The sequence below is a fragment of the Magnolia sinica genome, chromosome 2 (assembly GCF_029962835.1).
Source record: "Magnolia sinica isolate HGM2019 chromosome 2, MsV1, whole genome shotgun sequence".
In the NCBI taxonomy this organism is placed as follows: Eukaryota; Viridiplantae; Streptophyta; class Magnoliopsida; order Magnoliales; family Magnoliaceae; genus Magnolia; species Magnolia sinica.
This window is the reverse complement of record NC_080574.1, coordinates 129,817,204-129,842,358: the sequence shown is the minus strand read 5'-3', so window position 1 is coordinate 129,842,358 and position 25,155 is coordinate 129,817,204. Positions and strand designations below refer to the sequence as shown.

General features: G+C 38.6%; 1 protein-coding gene and 2 long non-coding RNA genes across 3 annotated transcripts; 2 read left to right on the top strand and 1 right to left on the bottom strand.

Moving 5' to 3' along the window:
- Positions 1 to 972: 972 nt before the first annotated feature.
- Positions 973 to 9,957, bottom strand: LOC131237640 (endonuclease 2-like). The gene is made up of 8 exons (XM_058235528.1): positions 9,794 to 9,957; positions 9,342 to 9,513; positions 2,791 to 2,892; positions 2,599 to 2,738; positions 2,000 to 2,092; positions 1,859 to 1,926; positions 1,441 to 1,514; positions 973 to 1,337 (listed from the first exon to the last, which is right to left on the bottom strand). Exons 1-8 carry the CDS (start codon positions 9,902 to 9,904, stop codon positions 1,204 to 1,206), a joined length of 894 nt encoding a protein of 297 aa, XP_058091511.1. The 5' UTR covers positions 9,905 to 9,957; the 3' UTR covers positions 973 to 1,203.
- A 12,144-nt stretch (positions 9,958 to 22,101) lies between these two features.
- On the top strand, positions 22,102 to 22,551 carry LOC131230535 (uncharacterized). Its single transcript, XR_009164038.1, has 2 exons — positions 22,102 to 22,256; positions 22,479 to 22,551. It is a non-coding gene; the product is annotated as an uncharacterized LOC131230535 (long non-coding RNA).
- A 489-nt stretch (positions 22,552 to 23,040) lies between these two features.
- LOC131230541 (uncharacterized) lies at positions 23,041 to 24,875 on the top strand. Its single transcript, XR_009164039.1, has 4 exons — positions 23,041 to 23,571; positions 23,649 to 23,747; positions 24,541 to 24,619; positions 24,744 to 24,875. It is a non-coding gene; the product is annotated as an uncharacterized LOC131230541 (long non-coding RNA).
- The last annotated feature ends 280 nt before the right edge of the window (positions 24,876 to 25,155 follow it).

The following is a 25,155-nucleotide window of genomic DNA, read 5'->3' as shown; positions in this document are numbered from 1 at the left end:
GGTCGAGCAGTCTGCTCGACCAGTCGAGGTTACGCAGATTCGTTTTCGGATTCTACACGGACTGCGAATTTTTGAGTTGGTTTTCGCAATAGTGCGAAAGGGAAGTTACCTAAACTATAAATAGGGGTTTCTAGGGCTTTTCTAGGGTATAGGAAATAATTCTAAGGTGTGGGAAAAAAGTTTTCTATGTACTTCCAAGGGAGAGGTTAGTATATTGCCTTGTAATCTTCATTTTTCTTCATAGTGGAAGTTTGTATCCGTGGTTTTTTACCCTTGTTGGGGTTTTTCCACATATATCTTGTCTTGTGGTTTGTTTGGAATGCTTTGATTCTGTTTTTAGTCTACATTTCTTCTTATTTATCGTTTGTGGGTGAGACTGGAGATTGAATCTCAGTTCACTGCGTTGTTGGCGTGCTGTGCAACATGTGGGTGTAATGCGAGATTATAATATGATTAAGAGAGTTTAAACATTTCTAAGAAGGTTTTAAAGGGAGGCTCTGAAGGGTTTCGCATTAGTAAGTGATTTTATCTCTTGTAATTCATTATTCATAGTGGATTTTGTTGTCACTTTATGCCGTTGTTTTTTTCCATAAAGATTTTCAATGTAAAATTATTTTCCTATACATGCTTTGTTGGATTTATCTTTTGCTTCTTTGATTCGAATTCAGTGTTTGCTTATGCGGTCCCCCAATAATTTCATCATGTGGGCCAGCTTTGACATGAACACAGAGTGAGAGCTTTCTTTGACATGGACAATATTGAGGGAGAGCCCCTAGCATGACGACAGGAAAGAGAAAAGTAGAAAAGAAGTAAATTAAAAGCTGGAAAAAAAAAAAAGGTTTATTAAGATACCTAACTTTTAGAACATTATAAGTTGCTTTTACAACATTGCATACCAAACTAACTTTAAAAAAAAAAAAAAACAAACTCTTTTGGTGGTATCCAAACTGGGCCCTAATGGCACCGGAGGCATGTTGGATGTAAAATCCTCCATGATCAAGACAGAATAAACTAATAAGACATTCGAAATTTGGAGTGCACAAAATACGTGGGGCAACGAAACCTGCTAAATATATGTGGTCGTCCAACAGCGGGTCCCAGATTGTATGGGCGAACCCAAGAATGACACAAATTGAGTAATTCTGGCCGTCCAAGTCCCTTCTGTTATTAATTGATGGCCGTTTGATGAACCCCATGGAGCATTCATATCTCTGCTACCGTTGGATTTCTTTCGCTGACGCTGGCATTGAAGATGTGATTGAGGAGAGCAGCCAATCTCACAGCAGCTTGTGCAATCCTCTCTTGAACAACGGGAAGCCGCGAAAGGAAATAATCATCTGTAATCAGCCATAATCTCAAAATGCTTAACACCCAATAACAAAAATGATGAAATCAGCTAATCTCATGAAGTTGTATTTTTCTTGTATTTTGGCTCCTTACCGTCTAATGTCATTCCGTTTTCGACATCCTTATATGCATAATTACATGCAAGTCGAATGCTCTCTGATGCATACCTGTGAATTTTTTGTTTTTCAAAATGTTAATTTACGTTTAACTGTAAGACTTCACAACTGATCATGGTGTGCCAATGCGAGTCGTTCATCTGGTGGGCCATATGATAAATGAGCCATGGTCCAAAATCCAGGCATGTCGGGTCATTAGGTGGGCTACATAATTATGGAAAAATACATTTAAAGGACAGGTTGATTGTCCAATTTTCGAATCTTAAGAAGAAGATGATATGGCCCACTTGATGAACAGGCTGGATTTTATGCAAATGTTCCCCATTGGCATGTTTGGCAGGTCTAGGGAGAGATTGAGATGTTACTTGAGTAGAGAAGGATTAGTGTAATCTTACGTATCTGCGCAAGTAACTCGTTTTTTATTACAAGTCTCCCATTTAGTGATTTGATCCGACCATACATCCTGCAAACGAAAATTCTCTTAAGACGCGTACAATGTTGAGGACAAATGATAGTTTTGGACAATGGTAACTCACGGTGAGATTCTGTTGGATGGCTTCGGTCAAGAGATTGAGATCATTACTGTAGAAATCCTTCATGGCCGTCTCTATTATACTCACGTCCCACACCTTGTCACATAGCAACCAGGCCACATAATTAATAGCCACCAAAGGTAAAATTGGGGTATTTAAGGGCTGTCAATTGTATACCTTTTGTATAAGTCCATCCATCATGTGGCTATTCAGAAAATGAAAATGGAAAAAAATTCATTGGCCGCCTGTCATGAATTACTTGAAGCCTGCAAATCTGATGTGGTCTAATGAAAAAGTATTATATGAGCTTGTTAGATGTGAAGAGTGAAAATGTCGTTGTTTCATTTTAGGCAAAGAAATCTTTACTTTTACTACATTTAACAAGCGCAGGTAACACTTTTTCATTAGCCTTACCAGGGCTACAGACAATCTACATCTTAGGCTACCATGACGTAGGCCCACATGGAGAAAATGTTGTACTAACGCACGGTTGGTTTGAGCAAAAATCTAATTTACTGATATGGAAAGGGGCCTGTTGCATTTCTGATCCATTTATTTGGGGCAGAAAAGCCTTACTCAGAGAGAGAGAGAGAGAGAGATACATGGTGAAGATTGGTCATCCTGCGGTACCATCTGACGCGTATGGTGTTACCACCTTCATCTGCCTCATATCCTACATGTAGAGGTTGATGTACGTCTCCCACAAAATGGGCCAGGAACATTAAGCTCTCTGTCAAGTTATCTGATGCAAAAGGTCCGACGACCCCCACGGTTTTAGTGGTAGAGTTTCTTACACTGAACTGATGAGTCTCCATAGGACTCTAATTGTGAAGTGTAGTTGTTGATTGCTCCAACCACGCACATATCATCCACTCCTTTGGAATTGTGGCAATCCCCTTTGTTTTCATAACAAAATGAAACCCAATAAATATAGGATCATGTATATATGTTAGTGTATATATATGCAAGCATGTGGATATAGGGGTGGTAATGAGGCCTGGCCTGCCCTCTAGCCCAGGGCCTGGCCTTTAAACTTGGGCTTAAGGACAGGCCCGGGCTTGAAAGGTAGACAGCGTATCTGGAACGGGATGGAGGCTTATGATGAATGGTCCATCCCAGCCCATAGTCCAATTAATCCAATCATCGAGTAGGCCACCATTGTAAAAAATAAAATGAACGTTTTAAAGAGAAGATGCAAGTAGTTTCAAGGCAGCTGTGGATATTAGGTCATGCCTGTTTAAATGATCTAAACCCTTTATACGACAGGAGTTGTCCTTGACGGAGGATATTCCCAAGTAAATTCTTTTCCTTCCAGGTTCAGTCCTACCCCCACTCATTACCAGGGCCTGTTTGGATTAGTGATTACAGCTGTAACGTAATGTGTAATAATTTTGGAAGTAAAACACGGCATTTGCTATGTGCCATACCACTCTCATAGCTCCACTTCTGACCATGGATATGCATGTAAAATACTCACCCCTAGTTAGAAACAAATGGATGTAAATTCTTCCTTGTGTTATACCGACACTCAGTATCCATTTTGTAAAATTATTTTAGGGCATGACTCCAAAAATGAGAAAGATCCAAAGCTCAATTGGACCACAACATAGAAAGCAATGACAATGACACCCACCATTGAAACCTTCCTAGGGCCCACCGTAATGTTTATTTGCCATCCAACTTGTTCATAAGGTCGCACACAATGAAGGGAAAACACAAATATCAGTTTCATCCAACACTTCTATAAATCCTAAGAAGTTATCAATGGAAGGCATTCAGTCCTCACTGCTTTTTATGGTATGGTTCATTTCTGCTTTGGATTTGTCTTAAATTTTTTTACTCATCTCATAAAATATTAATATTGTAAGATAGATAGATGGTATGGACATAATACATACATCATGGTGGTGTTGTGTTTTTTAGAATAAAAATAAAAATCAAAAATATAAGTTATTTTTAGAAAGTAAATAAATATATTAATTATTTAAACTTTCCATAAATAGTGTGTATAGCCAGTCGGTAAGATAAGGAGTTTTTTACTTATGCAACCAGGGTTTAAATCTCCTCAAGGACGGTACGAAGCATCGTCCGCGCACGCGCGCGCATAGCGTGGGCTATATGGCTTCTTGGGCGCTTTATTAGGCGCACTTAGCATTTTGCATGTGCGCATCGTCGCAAGGAGCAATAAGAGCCTTAGTATTTTTGGCACACGGTTCAAACTTTTTTGTGTCATAGTTCAATTGGTATTGAACCAGGGTCTACCCTGATGTTTTATTACCTTTTTTTTTAATTAAGAGTAATTGTAACATGATTGTAAATGTGTCACCTATGCCACGTGTCGCTTATGTGGATACAATCTTTCCTGATGGATAACTGCTCCTGTCTGAATGGGTACAGAAATAATTGACATAGGACAAAGAGTCATGTCCTTTCATGGAAAGGCAATTATTTGATGTAAATGAGTATGGATTTCTTGAAAAGACTATTTAGTATCTCATCAGGAAGAAATCCATAACCTTGCAATTGATATAAATCTTGGATACTATAATCTAGAAGAACATACTCTTAATCCTTAAGATTATATCATCTTCTGTGCAATTACTCTCAATCTATCTCTTCCTGAGTTTTTTCTGAACGTCTTAAAGCATATCGGTGTTAAAACTAGAGATCTGTTCAACACTTAAATGTGCAAATTTTCGTGTTAAAAATCGGATTGAGAGTTCATTGTATCCTGAAGACAATTTACAGATTTCCTTCGTTTGCACTTGCTGGAAATTTTAGAAAAAGGACAGCAAATCTGTCTTGAGAAATTGACTATTCAAGTCAAGCCTTGAACCCGATAGATCTGATCGTTTCATTATTGTTTTCTTCTATCCTCCGTTGTGTACAAGAAACTCTTACATTTCTAACAGGTGGTACATGCAGAACTATACCTCTTTAAGACGAGCAGATTACGTGAGACCCTAGCCTCTCCCAAGATGGTGCAGCCCTTACTGTGGAGTTACCGTGGGGCCCATCTTGATGTACGTAATATGTATCTATGCCGTTCATCCATTTTTCCATATCATTAATGTAGGCATTATGCAAAAAAAAATGAAGTGGATCCAATTATTGGGTGAACTATACCATAAGAAACAATGACGATTGGCATCCAAACACAGAAACGCTGGAACATCTATTCATTTCGGGACATCTTGCTACTATCATGTGGCGTCATTTCAGCATTGTTTTCGGCATCAACCTGGCCACCCACAGCTCGTCTTTTGATAGACGGGCTCAATGGTGGGGAGCGTTGTCCCGTGGCACCACCTTATTCCAGGTCCGTGGTTTAACCCCTATTTTCCTGCTTTGGGAAATTTGGAAGGTGAGAAATTCTGTCAAATTTGACAATAAGACTCTCTATGTTGGGGCTGTCATATCTCACATTAATTGGTGGCTGGGTAAGGTATACAAAGGGGCCCCTCAAGCCAACTCTTCCTCTTGGTTGGCCCACCTTCAACTCAGTACCCTCGGTATCCCTACGGCCCCCATGCCAGCCAAGCGTGTCGAAGTGGTGAAATGGGGCAGACTAGAGAGTGACTGGGTCAAGCTCAATGTTGACAGGTCAGAAATGCATAATCCTGGGATGTCTGGAGGCGGCGGAATCTGTAGGAGGGCTGACGAAAATCTGGTTTTCGCCTTTTCAAATGGATACGGGCTAGGCACTAACAGCAGTGCGGAATTCACAACGGTTTATGAGGGCCTGTCCATCTGCGTTAACATGGGTTTATGGAAGGTCATAGTCAAATCGGACTCCAAGTTGGTGGTGAATTTGCTTAACCGAGTCTCTCAGGTGGGATGGAAATGGGTGGACTGGACGGCCTACATCTCTAGCCTCGACACGAGGGGCTCTTTTCGTTTTACCCATATCAAGAGAGAGGGGAACGGTCTAGGTGATGCCCTAGCTCGGGAGGGCAGCAAGCTTCAAGGTAATCGGCTCTACAATGCCATGCGGGACCTCACTCATGTAATTCGGGGGATGGTAGTTTTAGATAAAGTCGTGCTAGGAACCATCCGCGAGGTGGATCATGTATAGTTTTCTTTATGATAGGTTGCCCGAGTTATTTTTTCGATGCTCCTTGGGCAACCCAAATAACAGTCCCTATAATGTTCTTTTGTTGATATGAATCACAGGCTAGATTTTAGCCGGTTCTTTTTTAAAAAAAAAAACAAAACAATGATGATTGGCCATTAATGGGCCACAAAAGTTGGATCAGGCTGATATTTGTTTTCTCGGTCCACTTGATAATTGGATCTGCTTATTTTTGGGATAATGCCCTGAAATGATCCGAAAAACAGATTGATGACATGGATACATGACATAGACATAAACGTAGGCCCATGGTAACCCCACGGTAAGCTATGTATGTCTGGGGTGAGGCAGGGCTGACCTGAACGATTATTATGACTTGACAACGGGCTCTGTTCAATGATAAAGTGTAATGAATGACATGAGTTTTCCAACGCACCAACCAAACAAGTCCTCAGCCCTAACTTTTTCTTCCAGGGTAAATCGTAGCCGTCCTCGTTGCTGCTCTTTCTGGACTTGGGAAAGTTAGAATTACTATTCGTATAAAAGGTGGAACGGTAATGAGAATGGCCCACTTAAAAACCGCTCCCGTTTTGTCATATAAATCCTTGATACTCACTATATTTATAAATAACCCCCTGCTTTTACATATTTGTACCAAAAACACTACCAATAGGCTTTTTGTGATTTTATTTTCTTTTGGGATAAAGGTGGGAGCCTAGCTACCACTTAAAATTTTGTTGAATTGGCAAAATAACTAAACAATCATGTCTCAGCATCTTCAGCTGGCCTGTGCGTGGCTCTCTCAAATCAATCCTTTTTGCTCTCAATTTAGATATCTGTCTTCTTCAGTGGCTGCGCTTCTGCTGTAAATCCTATCTGTTGTCTGAATTGGGCCAGAGCTGAGTGCAGCCCCAATGCAGATGGACCATGGTGTCATCGAGATGTTTGGATAGCAAATGGGGGTGGTGTTTTATCAGCAAAGTTTGCTTGGAATATATGAGATGGTCCATGTTAGTCACTTGGTTTGTTTTCTATTGTACGGGCGTGCCAAAATCGATATTGATTAGGGGTGCACATTTAACCGGTAGAACCGTGGAATCGGACCAGAACCGTTGGATCGGTTCGGTTTGGTCCGGTTCTAGACAGCACCGGTTCCGGTTCCAAAATTGCAAGAACTGTTGGATATAGTTCGGTTCCGGTTTAGGGGCATGTAGAATCGAACTGAACCGTTAACCGAACCATGGACCCGAACTGTGGAACCGATCCGTTAAACCATGGCCCAGAATCGTGGATCTGAACCTTGGATCCGAACCGTTGATCCCAACTTAAAAGATTAAAACAAAAAAAAACCCTATCTCTTTCTCATTCTCTCACCGTCTCCCTCTCTCTCTCCGTCTGTCACCTTGCAACTCATGTGCGGCTCTCTCTCTGGTCATCACAAGACGACGTTCCCTCTCACCTTCATCATCAACACTCCATCGGCATCAACATTCCCAAGGTTTAGGTGACCACAATCACCCACCAGCTCAGTCGTTACCTCAACCAGGTGAAAGATCTTCTCAACTTGCAGGATAGCTAAACCAAGTACCACACATTAAAATTGCTCAAGGTTCTTCTGCTGATGTGCCTCAAAATCACATTCACTCGAGCATGTTGTGCAATTTACAGTTGCCCTCTTCATAGTCCACTCCTCAGCATTTGCAGAATCCATTGCATTCGTTAGCACTATTTGATCAGCTAAGGCATCATCTACCCCTCTTGCAGCAGCCACAACCAGAAATATCACTGCAACCGTTGCAATCCCAACCATCTGGTCAGACCCAGAAGTCATTAGCTCAACCACCCATCATTTGTGCTACCTAAATAACATGGAACCTAAGGTCTGGATTTTTTTTTTCACCTTTTTTTCTTTTGTTGAATTTTCTAAAAACCTAGAATCGTGGAACCGATCTGGAATCGAACCGGTTTTCACAGTCCGGTTCTAGTGTGCCAACGGTCTGGTTCCGGTTTCGAAAATCCCAGAACTTTAGGAACGATTCGGTTATGGTTTTACCCCAGAATCGGACCGAACCGACCTGTGTGCACCCCTAAATACTGTAATTCGATTCAAACCGATCAACTTTGACCCCAAGTGTCGAAATAAGCACATATGTCCAAGATGAAGTTTATGACTAGATTCTCAGATGATCGGTCGCTTACTTTGTAACTTGCAGAAGTTTATAATGATAAGACGATAATCAGAGAGTGGATTCTTCCTCCGAAAGAGGATAACTTTGTGCCTTGTACAAGAGAGGACTTTCATAATTCCATTGCAAATCAAACAAAAGGAAAAAACTTACAATCAATCACTATTGTTTTCTTATGGCATAGTCCATTGAGTTTTGGATATACCTCATTTTGAGATCAAGCCCTTAAATGATATGCAAAAATGAATGGATTGCATGGATAAAGCACATATCATGGTGGAACCCATAGAGGAATGGTGGCATCACTAACCAAACTGCGTCCCTCAGTATCATATCATAAACAAACAAATGGCTAGAAAATTACAATACATAAATGCCACATGGGCTCCACATTGCATCTATCTAATGACATAAATATTATGTACAAGGTGTGTAGGGGCAAAACAGTCATTTACACAAGCTAACAACTATATCTTAAACGTCACAAACTGACGGAACCGAACCATGGTTTTCATCTGTGCAAAACTACACAAAATGTTGGGTGGTTATTTACATATACAGTAAATGCAGGGGTTTTATTGAATAGAAAAGATGCAGGGTTTATCCCAACAGCAAAAAAATGACGGTCCAAAAGAAATAAACCACATGTCTAAAACATCAGACATCAGGATTTGTTGATATGAATCACAGGCTAGATTCTACGTATGGGCCCGCCCCACCTGACGATCGGACCTCATGGATTTTTTAAGAATGAAATGGTCAAGATGTGACCCATCTGATGTCCCTCTGTGACACACCAACATTCGATATTCCACATACATGTGTAGCCCACCTGATGGCCACTTGGCCAGACTGACCTGAATTTTACACTAGACCCACCTGATGAGTGGGCCAGTTCACTCTCTTGTTGCATCCTCTTGCTTTAAAATTTATAAAAAATTAAAAAATTAAAAAAAAAAAAAATCTAGGTAATATTCAATTTGGGAGCCACCCGATGAGTGGGCTAGTTCACTCTCTTGTTGCAGCTTCCTGTTAAAGAAAAGCTATCTGGTGGAGAAATCTAAATAACAGAAGAAATCAAACGTACTCTTATACTGAAAGGTGCAGACCCCTGGCGTATTTATGTAGTGCAACGGACTTGACCATCGGTACCGGAACCGGACCTCGTCTGCCCATGAACACACCTCTGAAAGTTCGCCTCCTGCGGCCTCTGGAAGAAGATCGAGAACCGCTGCCGATGCATCCACCGTCAGTCGTTGCTGCATAGATAATGATACACATGCACCATTACCTCACAATTTTTCTAATGATGATTAATCAACCGCATGATCGCAGCATATATGTACGTCAATCTGGACCATCCAACTTATGGGGCCCATTGATATGTCCTACCCATCAAAATAAACGATTAAAGTTGACTCTGATAAGTGCGAATTTTGGGCTTTGATCAATACACAGTGGCCCCAACAATTTGGACGGTCAAGATTATGGTAGTCACTAGTTTATAATGAAAAAGCTAACGAGATGGAAGAAAATCACCTGTGCTATCTTGCAGACCATGGAATGGCCCTCCTTACCCCAACCATCTATGAATGGAGTTGCACTGAGAGCTATCAAAAGCACTTGAAGGAATACTACATGGGAGCCCATGTCCTCTCTCTCTCTCTCTCTCTCTCTCTCTCTCTCTTTCTCTCTTCTTTATCTTGATTCTTTCTCCTACCACCGATATTTATATGCTGGGGTTGAAACGTTGTACGTTCCGGTTTTTCATTTGTCCGAGTGGGCCCGTGGTTCGATGATCCAAGCCATTGATATAAACAATGGCCCCAATATTAAGATCATCTAATGCGAAAATAAGGATGGTCCATATATTCTTCGGGCAGATCACACCGTCAATTCAATGGATAGGTGTGGCCCACCTAATGAATGGATTGATTTTTAAGACAGGTTTATTGTCATAGTGGGGCCCACACTTTGGATAAGTGAGATGTCTTATGCGTGCGACGCATTGGGGGTGTATTTCCACTAAAATAGCGGGCATAAGACGACAATTAATTCGGTGGTCCTGAGAACTATCAAACTGAGACCTCATAGATTTTCAGGGTGGGGTAGTACGCAATCCACGTCCCTCGCTCCGACAATTATTTGTCGTACTACCCCGCCCGTCCATAGCTCCGACAATTAAATCAAAGCTGAGGGGGTAGCACGCAATCCGCGTTCGATTTTATAAAAGTAGATAAGGATATGGTAGGTTAATCTTACACCAAAATTTTCAATCCCTCGATTGCCATTGGGTAAAAATGGATATCCACCAGCAAACGGCTCACCATTTGCGGGGAGCGGATTAGGTGAGTTCCGAGCCTCACCTAAGAAATTGCGGCCCACCTTAATGGATGTATTCCATATCTACGCCATTCATCTGTTTTTCCATATCATTTAGGGCATTATCCAAAAAATGGAAGCAGGTCTGATCATGATGTGGACCATACCATAGGAAAACACTGGTGATTAAGTACCCTACCATTAAAAACTTCTCAAGGTGCACTTTTATGTTTCGATGGTGTTTATTTGCCATCCAATTTGTTGATAAGATAACGTAAGCATAGATGAAGGGGAAAAATAAGTAAATATCAGCTTCATCCAAAGCTTTTGTGGCTCATTAATGGTCAATCACCACTTTTTCCTATAGCATGGCCCACCTAATAATGGGTTATTTGTCCACATGGCCCGTGATGTGACGTGGTTATTGTAGGAGTATGTAATAATTAAAAAAATAAGGAATGAATTTACTTTTTGAATGACAAAAGTACTTTTCTACTATAGTTGTGCCTTCTACATTGGGCTCTTGCATTGAAAAGTGAAATTTTTTAAAAAAAAAAGAGACGGCCCTATCCAAAACTGAAATTCAACCCACCCTTGGCTGATTTGATATATTTATTTTAATCAGATAGTCATTAACTTGCAAAAGGGTATTTTTCTCTTCTATGTTTGAAGATGTCTAAGGTCCATAATTACACTAACATTATGTATTAATTCTAAAATGTTTCCTTTAGTGTGATCTATATGTGATGAGTTTTCTCCTTAATTAAACTTAAGCCGATGACATGAAATTAAAACCTCTTACTTATGGGCGGGTTAGATTTACCTTAAGAAAACTCAGTGGGCCACACATTAGATGTGGATGAGTTCAAAACGTAAGGCCCTTGCCGCATGAGGTCATTAATTTAGTCATTTCATTTTCCTTGTCTTCTTCCTTTTCTTTTCTTTGTTTCACTTCCTGAGACCACACGAAGCTTCGACAGTTCTTCGACATTTGGTTGTTGGATAGCCATAGTCCATAGTCTCTAGGTAACGACAAAAAACTCCAATGAAGATGAACCATGTTAATTTCATTTTTATAAAGATTTATTCTAATTAAATGGCGATAACTGAAACTTTCAAGGTTTGTGATACAATCGAAGAATTTTACTTTACACACAACCACATCATATGGTAAAAAAGTTAGACTTCCTAATGTTTTTACAAGCGATGACAATATACTCGATGATTAATATGTTTTTATTAGCACGGGAAAATACAAATAATGACACAAATGAATCAAAGCTAAATATGTATTTTAAAGATCCAACCGTAAGGTATTAAGACTCAGACTTCGATGTTTTGGAGTGGTGGAAGATGTGAAATAAAATACCTTACACTATTAACGATGATACGGAATATATTGTTTATTCTAATTTCAATAATGACATCAGAATTCACTTTTAGTACGGGAAGTAAGGTCGTGAGCAAGTATCAAAGCTCTCTTTCACAAAAAAAAACTGTTGAAGAGTTAATTCGTACACGAGATTAATTACGTCCGATTTGAGGAGGTAATAGTTTTGATATTGAAGATGAAGAGGAGAGCGAGTCTCAAGACAGACTGCACATGCAATAACAACAACATAAAAGATGTTATGTTAAAAATTATTATTATTTTGTTGAAGCTTGAAACTGATGTAATATGTTATATGTATTTGGATGTAATGTTGGGGGAGAGAGGGAGGGTTATAAGTGTAATGAAGCAATGGCTTTTATTTCATTTTTGTTTATGTTTTTGTTTATATTATAATTTATATTTCATTATTGCTTTTATTTATTATATTTCATTTTTCTTTTATTTTTCATATTTTATTATTGTCAAAGTGCTAATTTTTCCAACACATATAATATAGATATGTTGTCAAATGAATCATCGACCGATGTTTGGAATTACGGTTCCTTAGTCCACATTCCAAAGTCTAGAAAATTGAAGATTTTATATCATTTGTGTGGGGACCAAGTTTGTTAATAAAACTAATTGGCTCAAGTTATACTTATCGTGTCGGGGGTGGAGATGCAAAACCGTGTCCTAAAGTCTCAAAAGAGATCCAACTTCTTTTTCAGGCGTTTATTAATTCGAATAAAAAACCTTACACTCTCCCTACTCCAAACTTTTCAAGGCAGAGAAAAAAGTTAAATTATCAGTATCGGAAGAAGAAAAATTATAACTTACCTTGAAACGTAGTATGAAAGAGGCTTTTAAACATTAATGATGTCTTCCAAGACAATAAGATACCAAAGCAGGATCAAGCTGCACAAACAAAAAAAATAAGAGTAACAAACCATTCAAGTTTTTCTCTAATCTTATAGTATTTTACAATGTATTAGCAAAATACATATAGATCTACTCACAAAGAAAATTTAAACAATCTGATTCAAACTATACAAGAGCACGATGAAAAACTCTCACAACCTTTTGATTCAGGAGAAGTGAACGAATATTTATATGAAGAATTGGATAGCAGTTCGAGCTTGACAAACGAATTTCCTCTCCTGTAGTAAATCACAACAAAAAAGAAATATATCTAATGTTATTGTAAGTTGTTTTTAATTTTCAATTTTACCGTATTATTGATTGAATGTTATGTTATATATATAACCTTAAACTTAAAAGCTCGACCTAGAACTCAAACTCAACTCGAAAACTCGAACTCGAATTCAAACTTGGTTCGAAAGTTCAAACGTGAACTCAACTCGATCTAACCCGAGGTGCTAACCGAGCCGAGTCAACCTGGTCTATCGAGCTCATTCACCACGCCGAGCCAAACTGGGGTGGCTGCTGATCACCAAACCGAGCCAAGCTAGGCCAAGCTCAACTCGGTTCGACTTGGCGTCCAACTCTAGTACATATTGTTGTAAGATATGCCAAGGCTATACACTCAGGATCCAGACTTATGTTAGCTATCCAACTCATTGATTTGAAGAGATACATACAAAGCAGTGGCAGGATGCCTTGAAAATATCGTAGATTGGAATATCCTAAACTTTCAATGCTATAGAGAATCGTTTGATTTTCAAAGGGAAGGAGTTACATCATCAAAGGTTTGTTAGTATTCAAAAATGAGACTTTTTTCCTTTCGTATCCCCATAAATGTTGAGGTCCATCATATAAACGGTTAGGATCGTTGAAATATCACCATATATTGAACCGCTCCACGTGCAATGCATCCTATAATAAACCTCCTGGTAGTATTTAATTGGAGATATTGAAAGGTAAGTAACCGTGTTGACATTTGATATTCTAGTATAATTAGATTTACGTAAGCATCTCAATAGGAATATGCGTTTTTTTTTTTTTTTTTTTTGGAACAAAAGTACGATGAGATGCTTGGATGAATTTGTACATTACAATCAGGTTTTCAGCTTGTACAAATAGGGTCATTGGATCACTGATCCATACCAAGCATATGATGGGCCTCACCCTCGATGGTCCTATCATAAATCTACTAGATTGGTAAATCATAGTGGTAGAATATTTAGACTTATTTTGAGTCGAGTGTGGTCAACCATCTATATATTGGGATACCTATTGAAGGGTTATGATTTTTACACCTGGGAAATTTTTGGTGCAGCAACCATCCAGTAGTTAGGGCCATAAGATCAACGGTTTGCAACAATAGAACATGGGCTCCATTTGTATGGACTGAAATAGAAAGACATACCACAGAAGGATACCGCTGAGCATCGTATGATACCTCCTTTTTTAATAGAGAAATTTAGGACCGTGGACCCACCTTTTATCCAGCTGTTTTTACGAAAGAATACAAACTTTGTTTTGCAACTTAGACCTGCTCGTACGGACAGCGAATTTGAGGACGAAAATACCCCTCCTTTCACGGAAACGGATTGGGTACTCCGCCTGCCACCAGCCAATGGCGGAGGGTCAGTGGTCTGTGGGCCCCATCATGATGTATGCTTCTCATCCATGCCGTCTATATATTTTTCCAGATCATTTTATGGTATGAGACCAAAAAGAGGTATATCCACATCTCAAATGTACCACATTACGGGAAATAGTATTGAATGAGCGTCGACCATTAAAAACTTTTAGGGGGCCCACTATGATGTTTGTGAGAAATCCTCCCCATCTAAGTTCCTTCATAGGGTCACAAAGACCTGGATGAAGAGGAAAAACAAATTTCATAATGATCCAAAACTTCTGTAACCCCTAAAAGGGTTTTAATGGTAGACGTAGACATTCAATTCCCCACTACCTTTTATAGTGTGGTCCACTTGATAATTAGATCTATCTTATTTTTTGTCTTAAGAATTAATATGATCTCTCCAAATATATGGACGGTTTGGATATAATACAGACCTCATGATGGGACCCATAAAAGCAACATAGCAAAAAAAAAAAAAAAAAAACAACAGTCTACTACGGTTATGGCTATGGTTATAATCCGTAGCTATAGTGTATCGAATATTGCAAGATTTTTAAGGCTAACTTGCTGGACAGTTATGAACGTTTTCGATAATATCGAAAGACCTTCGAGATATATCGAAGGTGATTTTTACCTATAGCTACGGATTACAACCGTAGTTATAACTGTAGTCTGTACCAATCTATACAATTTTTTTAAAATTTTTTTAATTTTTAATTTTATTTTTTTGTACATGGAGAACTTTATTCTACCTACAATATTCTCTAATACATATTTATATAAATATGTATATATAAGCATATGGAAAAAAAAAAAAATTCTCTCTTTTTTTCATTTCTTTCTTTATTCATTTAACAAGAATATCTTCTAAGCCAAAATTAGTTACTTAACGTACCCTATATGATTTTGGGATAGGAGAAGCTACTTTAGTCAACCAACCTAGTTATTTTTCAAGATTCCATCAAGTCGATGGTCGAAAATCCATTTCATTCACTTCACGATCAATTTCATTCATTTCATTTACTTCGTGATCAATTCCATGCATTTCACGATCAATACCAGCGATTCCCCTTCACTTCACGGTCAATTCCATGCATTTCATGGTCAATTCCCTTCACTTCACGATCAATTCCGTGCATTTCACGGTCAATTCCCTTCATTTCACGGTCAAATAGAAATTGAGCGGGGCAAACTAGAAATTCAGCAAGTCAAACATGAAATTGAGCGGGGCAAACTAGAAATTGAGCGGGGCAAACATGAATTTCAGCGGGGCAAACATGAAATTGAGCGGGCCAAACATGAAATTGAACAGGGCCAACGAGAAATTGAGTGGGGCAAACATGAAATTGAGTGGGGCAAACTGAAAATTGAACGGGGCAAACATGAAATTGAGTGGGGCAAACATGAATTTCAGCGGGGCAAACATGAAATTGAACGGGGCTAACGAGAAATTGAGCGGGGCAAACATAAAATTGAGCGGGACAAACTAAAAATTGAGCGGGGCAAACTAGAAATTGAGCAGAGCAAACATGAAATTGAGCGGGGCAAAAATGAAATTGAGCGGGGCAAAAATGAAATTGAACGGGGCATGCTTCAAATTGATGGCTCATGTTTACCCTGTTAAAATGAAATTGATGACTCATTTTAAGGCATGCTTCAAAAAATGAAGTAGATTTAGGCCTAAGCTGCGGAGCCGGAAGTAGCTGCGACAACCTGTGCCGAGGTCAAGACCTTACAGATGGCCCTAAGGGTCTCCATCTCCTCTTTGTTAATTCAGGTTTCTTTATTATTACTTTGATTTCTTATAGCTCCATGCTATTTCACTTTTTCCCTTCAATTTGAACACTAAAAGGAAACAATTTGTTTGTCTCACATCTGATAACTTTTCAACGTAAGAGAGATGTTTAGTTCATAAAATTGGTTCTTCCATTGACTATCGGAAAATGATATCTGTAAAGTTCTATTCTCTCACTTATAGGTCAATTAAACATTCATTCCTTGCTAATAATGGCAGTTTGCCCCGCTGAATGCAAACGATTACACAAGCAGAGAGAATGCAAACGATTTGCTACGTCTTGTTATATAAGTGAAAAGCCACCCAATTTTCAAGAGTATATTAGGTGCACCCCAGCCTCACCCAGAGTGATGCAGCCCTTACTATGAGGCATTTTCATAAACACCTGAACTACAATGGTTTTACAGGTGTTTTATCAAACACCTTCTAAGTAACATAAAAACCAAAAGAAAAAATAAAAATAAAAACAAAAGAGAAAAAAAGTATAATCCGTAGCCATAATGTATCGAAAATTATAATTTTTTAGACAAACTCGTTGGACAATTCTGGACTTTTTTGATAATATCGAAAGACTTTCGATATATCGAATAACCTATAGCTACGGATTATAACCGTAGCCATAACTGTAGTCTGTGCCAATTTATGCAAATTCTATTTTTAGTTTTTTATTTTATTTTTTTATTTTTATTTTTTTACATGGAGAACTTTATTTTACCTATAATATTCTCTAATACATATTTATATAAATATGTATATATAAGCATATAAAATTTTTCTCTCTTTTTTTCATTTCTTTCTTTATTCATTTAGCAAGAATATCTTTTAAACCAAAATTAGTTACTTGACGTACCCTATATGATTTTGGGTTAGGAGAAGCTACTTTAGCCAACTATCCCGGTTATTTTTCAAGATTCCATCAGGTCGATGGTCGAAAATTCATTTCATTCACTTCGCAGTCAATTTCATTCATTTCATTTACTTCGCAATCAATTTCATGCTTGCCCCGCTCAATTTCATGTTTGCCCCGCCCAATTTTCAGTTTGCCCCGCTCAATTTTTCCATTTGCCCCGCTCAATTTCTAGTTTGCCCCGTTCAATTTCATGTTTGCCTCGCTCAATTTTTAGTTTGCCCCACTCAATTTCATATTTGCCCCTCTCAATTTCTGTTATGGTGGGCCCTACAAAATTTTTAATGATGAAAATCAATTTTTCCGCTGCCCTTTGTAGTGTGGTCTAGTTGATCTTTGGTTATGGTGGTCAATTTCAAGTTTGTCCCGCTGAATTTCGTGTTTGCCCCGCTGAATTTCATGTTTGCCCCACTGAAATTAATGTTTGCCTCGCTGAATTTCTAGTTTGCCCCACTCAATTTCATGTTTGCCTCACTCATTTTTTTTGTTTGCCCCACTCAATTTCATGTTTGCCCCGTTCAATTTTATTTTTGTCTCGCTCAATTTCCAGTTTGATCGCGAAGTGATTGAAATTGATCATGAAGTGAATGAAATGGATTTTCGACCATCGACCTAATCGAATCTTGGAAAATAACTAGGTTTGTTGGCTAAATTAGCTTCTCCTACCCCAAAATCATGTGGTATGTTAAGTAAATCATTTTAGTTTAGGACATATGCTTGTTGAATAAATAGACAAAGAAATGAATTAAAAGAGAGAAAAAAAAAATTTATATGCTTATATATACATATTTATATAAATATGTATTAGAGAAAAATGCAGGTAAAATAAAGTTCGCCATATAAAAATTAAAAAAAAAAAGTGCAAATTTGAACAGACTAGTTATGACTACAGTTATAATCCGTAGCCATCGGAAAAACTGCAGGAAATTTGAGGCAAACTTGTTGGACAGTTCGGGACCTTTTTCGATATATCGAAGACCTTGGATACATGTCCAAGAAGCAGGAAGCTACGGTTACAGCTACGGTTATAATCTGTAGCTACAGGTTCCTGACGTAAAATAAGACAGATTTTACTATCAAGTGGTGGGCCCTACAGAATTTTTAACGGTGAAAATCAGTTTTCCCGCTGCTCTTTGTGGTATGGTCCAGTTGATCTTTGGATATGATTTTTTTTTTGGATAATGCTCCATAATGATCTCGAAATATGGATGAACGTTGTGGATATAATAAATACATAGTTGTGGGGCCACGTAACTTTGATCTCTTTTGAGCCGTTCATACAACTCTCGGTTGGAGGAGCGTTAGCGCTCGTCTTCGAAAGGGAGGGGTATTTTTGTCCTCAAATTCGCTGCCCGTCCGCGCACGTCCAAGTCGCAAAACAAAGTTTGTATTGTTTCGTAAAAACAGCTGGATAAAAGGTGGGGTCCATAGTCCTAAATTTCTCTTTTTAATAATGAGGAGATGGACATAGCCACATAGGACTTCAAGAAGTAGGAGGATTAATCCTAACATTGTATTTCGGACGTAGATTTCAAGGGTTAGCAGAATTTCGTGGCATACTTGTGCAAGATCCAAACCATTCATTTGGTTGAGCCCACCATGAACATGCCCTAGTACCAAAATCCGGACCATGCTTTCGCAGTGGCCCATCATTGGTGGGACCTTCTAGGTCAAGGTTACCAATCACCACATATGGGCACCTGAAGTAAAGTTAAGAGTAAGGAGTATCCTGCATAAGAAATCAAAATCAGGTAAAACAAGGAATGGTTCCTATGGTGTGGTTTACCAGAGATTCTAATCTAGCTTGATTTGGGCTCATGCTTTAAAATAATTCGAAAAAATAGATGTACAGCACCGATAAAACACACATCATGGTGCGAACCAGAAAGCTTTTCCAACACCCCACGGTACTGGGACTGGCATAAGTGCGATGTGATACGCTACCAAATCCAAAAATCCCATCAGGGTACCAACACCCCTGATGATATTTGGCAGGGCCTACCCCTGCTGCAAATGTGAAATTTACTATGATTATCAGATGGGCCACACCAAAGGAAACAATTGAAAGAGAGATGTTGACCGTTAATTTTTATAGGGCCCACTGTGATGATTACGTGGAATCCACTTTAACCATTAGATGCAATACATATATTTAGTCACAAGGCCCAAAAATCAGAATAAATCATTATTTAAGTGGGCCATACCAATGAAAACAGTTTGGAGGGTGCATGGGCATCCCCTGTGCATCTTTAACAACCATGTAATCCACCTGAATCACGGATGGAGATGATTTTTAATCGCTACTCTTAAAATTGAATTACACAACTGGTGGTGATTAGAGTGAAATTGGGAAATACATTATGGTGGGTCCACGTAACTTTCTTTTTTCTTCCTTAGGTTTTCGGATTTACGCAGGAATTCCTTTTACGGCAGGCTGGACTTTTCACCTTATGTCCGTACTGTTGGAGGACTATTTTGATAAATTTCCAACGTTAAAGCATTTTTCCAGTTATATTCAGAGGAATTTTCAGGTAAAAATCCCAATTAAAAAAATTTTACAAAAAAATTTAAAAAGAAGAAGAAGAAGAGAAAAGAAAAGAAAAGAGCTTGATTCCCGTGCAGGTGGGATAGCTTGCAGAGGACTGTGTGGCCATGATCCCACCCTATAACACTGAATTTAAGGAACCCAACTGAAACCTATATGATCATCGAACAACCTTTAATCCGAGGAGTGCTTGGACGCGATTTATGACATCTCATGTTACTACCAAAATCTCTTCCTTTTCAGCTTTTAATCTCTATGGGTCCCACGGTGATGTGTGTGTGACATTCATTCCATCCATCGCTTGTGCCAGCTCACGATAGGATTTGAACTCAAAATTCAAATGGGATTCAACACAATGAAGAGTGCGATGGGGACGCCCACCGTTAGAAACTTCTTGGTCCCATGGCGATGTTTATATCCCATCTAACCTGTTCATAAGGTCAGTCTCACTAGAACGAAGAAAAAAACAGTATCTGCCTGATCCAAAGATTTAGTGAGCCCCGATAGAGTTTTAACGGTAGGCATCCCATCCCCACATTTTTCTATGGTGTGGCTCAATTGAGCTTTCGAAAGACCTTATTTTTTGGATCACATCTTAACAAGAACTGGCTCAGATGATGGACGGAGTGGATTTCTCTCTCTCTCTCTCTCTCTCTCTCTCTCTCTCTCTCTCTCTCCAGGTCCAGTACAATCCTACTGTTCCACTCATCATATGGAATCACATGCCTAGGTACCCCATCTCCCTTCTCATTACTTAATCAAATGGGTCACATGTACACGTACCCCATCTCCTTCCCATTACTTAATTTCTTCGTGCATTGTGGTTCACCTGCTAAGTAGGTCAACCTCATATTCAAGCCATCTAACCACATGGTGGGACAAGCCTACTGCCACATCTGCTAGGTGTGAATGCACCCGAGTTTTCAACACAACATTAGCAAACAAGCAAACATTGTGTGTGACTTTTAAGTGACGCACGACATATCCTATTGTCTATCCGAACTGTTCATTTGTATGGTTTATCCATACAATTAGGAGCAAGCCATGGTGCAAAAATCACACCACGAGTTGGGGTGATGGCAAGGAAAGCAGCTTCTAATGATTCATAACAATGATCAATAGTGTGAAAATGGACAGCCAAGATTGAGTGGAGGAACAAAATAAGTCCAACCATCATCGTATAACTACTATTCAATATTCAATAGATCCTATTGCATATTGCTTATGATTCTAAAGTAGTACTTTGGTTTGGTTATTCTAGACACGTGATCTTATACGTGGCTTGTAAACAATGCACGGTTGTAATAAATTAACCTCATCCAAAGATCATGTGATTAGCATGATTCCTGAACCACAAATGCCACTTGTTTAAGTGGTGGGCTGAGCTTGGGTTGAACCTACTCATATAGTTTCTAATGGCTGGGGGCATTATTACCAGCCTGACCCAATCGACAACTTCAACAAAATGAATAGACAATAAGTAGATACATCCAGTGTACCTATGATTGTATCCCATAATTGGATTTGGAGTAAGCTGATGGACCTTCAATCATATATCCTCCAATATTTTTTACCATGTAAAATTTCGGTGTCTCTTTTGTTGTCAATGTATCGATATTGTCAATATTTTCAATTATATAATTTCAAGTGTCGCTTCTATCATTAGTGTATCAATGGTAATATCATCGACATTTTTATATAGCCAAAACATTATTTATTAACAAAAATTCTATTTCGAGTTTTTTTTTTTCTTTAAATGAACACATGCATGGTTGTATGTGTTGACTGGGTGCCTTGAATATTATTATTATTCTTCTTCTTTTGCAACAAGGATAATTTAGTCCTTTTGCTTATGGGAGTATAAATACTCGTTAATATGATTAAGGCTTGGTATTTTTTTAAGAGTCTCTGAGAGAGAGCTATAGTTTTTTGTTGTAAGTTCTCTCCATCCCTGTAATTTTCTCTAAATAGTAGATTAACCATCGTTTTGTTCCATGATTTTTTTTTCCCGCAACAGTTTTCCACATAGAACTCATGTTACTACAAGAAAAACAGGCATAGCCGACTGATGGAGCTAACCTTTGCCCACAGCCAGTTCCAATGGCCGCTAGAAAAGGGCCCTATTAAAAAAAATTCCGCAACCCTAATTTCATTTCCGCCACTCGATCTCTCTCTGCCTCTCCCTCTCCCTCTCCACTCCCTCAAGCTCTCTCTCTCTCTCTCTCTCTCTCTCTCTCTCTCTCTCTGCACCTCTCCGTCTCCATCTCTGTTCAATCTCTCTCTACCTCTTTCTCTTTGTCTCTCCCTCTCCACTCTCAAACCCATCGCCGACACACACACACACACACACACACACACTCTCTCTCTCTCTCTCTCTCTCTCTCTCTCTCTCTCTCTCTCTCTTCCATCCTCCAGCACAAACCGAAGACTGCAGTTGTTGTACTGCTTGTCCATCCTGCACGATCAGAGCACCAGGTCCGGCCATATCTGGTCCTTTTACTCACTGCAAACAGGTACAGATCTAAACCCCTCTACGGTTTAGGGCTTTGGATTCTATTCCCTTCCCTTCCCTTTCTCTCCCCCTCCTAGGTTTAGGGCTTTTGGTCTAATTCACGCTCTTTTCCCATACTTCTGCTGGAAATTAGGGTTTTAGGATGAGGTTTTCTCCCGATGAAAGTGATTGGGTTTAAATTGAATGATATCTTCTGAATGATTTTCGACATTTTTGGTTGTAGATTGAGTGGCATCTTCATATTATCTTCGATTCAGATAAGAACTCTCAACAACTATCAAATTCCAGCCTTGCAATCCTGCAGTGGGAGGACCTGCAAAATCTCAACTGGTACATAAGGTATATTCACTGGGTGGTGAAATTGGGAAAACTGTTGATAGGTAATATTCCAGAAAACACTTTACTTTGAATGAATTTTCCTTTGACACTGTTTATTGATTTGATAATCTATGTTAGAAAATAGGAAGTATTCCTTGTGGTTATTTCATTTGGTTTTGCATCAGTTTGGTTGATTTTTAATTGTTGGTGGTCTTCAAACCATGAATTAGCTACTGTCTTTATTGTGTACCAGTAGGGACCATATTTATTTTTATTTTTTTGAATTTTGAATTTGGTGTTTCGATTATCATCTTCTGGTTTGATTTTATTGCCAGCTTCACTGGTCTTTTCTGCATAAACTGTTATTTGGTGACAACATCTTAATCTCTGGCTCTAATCTTGTATGTTTAACATTATCATATAGATTCGATCAAAATATCCTCTCTACCCATCAACAAGACTTGCAAGTTGTAAAGATCTTTCAGAATGATGACAGTGAGAACTCGGATTTTCCTAAACCTTGGAATCAAGCTAATTTTGAGGGATTGTTGTTTGCTCTTGCATGGAAGGTCTGTTTTTCACATTTCCTTTCAAAGAAATATATTGTTGGTTTGAGTTCTCTAACCATCTTCCACTATTCTATAGGGTGTGGGAAATAGGGAAGCTGTATGGCAGCGTAGATACTTTTGTCTGGTCGGGCCATTTCTTTGTATACTAGAAAGCCCTACTTCCTAAACTTACAAACAGTGTCTCAGGTTCTTAGATAGTACTCTTTTATTTTGCTCATATCTAGCATTTTGTATCTGGCTGTCCTTTCAAAATTCCAAATTTTAAGCTGTAAATGAGTGCACCAGAAAATAGTTATAAAAACTGTTAAATCTGTCACCTCTCTCTTCTCCAACCTACGTGGAAAACAAGTATATCAGGTTCCTCCGGAGCATGCTGACAATGTGGAAAATGTGTTAGCAGTTTATGATGTTGGGCAATCAAACATCAAGGTCTAGTTCACGTGGTTGAAAATTGTTGCCTGGATGGCATGGTTCTTCTTTCAATTTGCTTTATACTTCATGTGTAGGTCATCGAACTTGTTAATGCATTGATTTTGCAATGTGATAATGATAATTCGTGGCGAACTTGGTAGAACTGCCTTCAAAGGGCTATCTATCGTGCATCGGTGGGTTCTCCTGGTCTATATTTAGGCATGCACATATCTCTCACTTATCATGTGTGGACTTGTTGAAATCCTGTTTGTCTTCAACTTGGGTTTGATAAGATATTTGAAAGCTAAGTTTTTCCTTAATAATATTTAGTCTTTGAAAAGGTTGTTTTAACTAATATATGTTTTCCAATTACAAATTCAGATAAACTACACATAAGACGTAACTTTATTGGTTTAAAAGATAATTTTCCTTTAATTATGTTTAATCCATGATAAGCTTAGGTTGGTTTACATTTATGTCCATATCACAACTTCATACAATTTATATAGAAATTTAGTTACTTAGCTTGTTTTCAAGTTTGGAACCAAGTACATAGAACTCATGTAGTTTATAAAGAGAGTAAACATGGGGTAATTATTCTCATTTGTGAACTTTTCACTTGGAGCCCTATCATTTTAGCACATGCATCAGATGTCTAGCTATGGAAAATGGAGACCAAACCATGACAATTACCTGGCATGAAAATTCGCCTATCCATCTGTTAGGTGGGTTCACCATTACATTGAGTCAGATCACGGGCTATCCATTTATATTGAATGGGCAACCCACCTGTTGAGTGAACTAACATCCATTCTAATCCTTGGAATCTTCATGGTGTGGCCCACCTTCTGCACAGCTCTGAAACAATATGTGACAATTTGCGAAGAAAGACGGGATTGTGCAAGATCTAAGTCACTCATTAGGTGATCCCAATTTGTAGCTCCATGGTTTAAAAAATCTGACTTCTTTTTTTTTTTTTTTATTAAGGAATCATATGAAGAGTTTAAGCACGTGCTTCTTGCATTTATATTTGACAAAGGATTAGACATCTCCTGTGGCAAATGAGGTATGCTGGAAGTTTATCTTTTTCAAAATTAATTAGATAGTTTCTGCTATCTTTGCTCTTTGTTCAAAATTAATTTCTCGTGTTTTTCTTGCACGTGAAGTGGGTCCTTCAACGAATTAAGCAGTATTAATTTGCTAGAGAACAGAGGAGGAGGGCATTTTGAGGAAAAGCAGGTCCTATTAATTTTCAGGGATGTATGCAATGCAGTATTTGCAATGCATTCCGATTCACCATTGATTGCTCATAGGTAAGGCCCTTTGATCCTTGAGCATTACTCTTTAACCTCTCTTTTTGTTAATTTGTGTTGATTTATGATTTGAGAAGAACCTTGTTTGGTTCTGGTTATGGTGGTTATCAAGAATAAATTTTGTTTACTCTCAGCACAATTGTCATTTACATATTTATTTTGGGTTGTTTTGGTTAAGGGAATTTGTATTCTTTTTTCCGAGGGATGCTGAAACAAACAAAAAGGCCGACTGTTGTATTGTTGAGAAGAGAAGAAATGGATGGATAAATTCGGTCATTTAGCAAATTCC

Coding starts and splice junctions, on each gene's coding strand:
- LOC131237640 (XM_058235528.1), bottom strand. CDS start 9,904: ATGGGCTCCCATGTAGTATTCCTTCAAGTGCTTTTGATAGCTCTCAGT. Junction 2,093..2,598: donor GGATGACCAATCTTCACCAT/GTATCTCTCTCT, acceptor CTATGTGACAAG/GTGTGGGACGTGAGTATAAT. Junction 1,338..1,440: donor AAACGGAATGACATTAGACG/GTAAGGAGCCAA, acceptor GGCTGATTACAG/ATGATTATTTCCTTTCGCGG.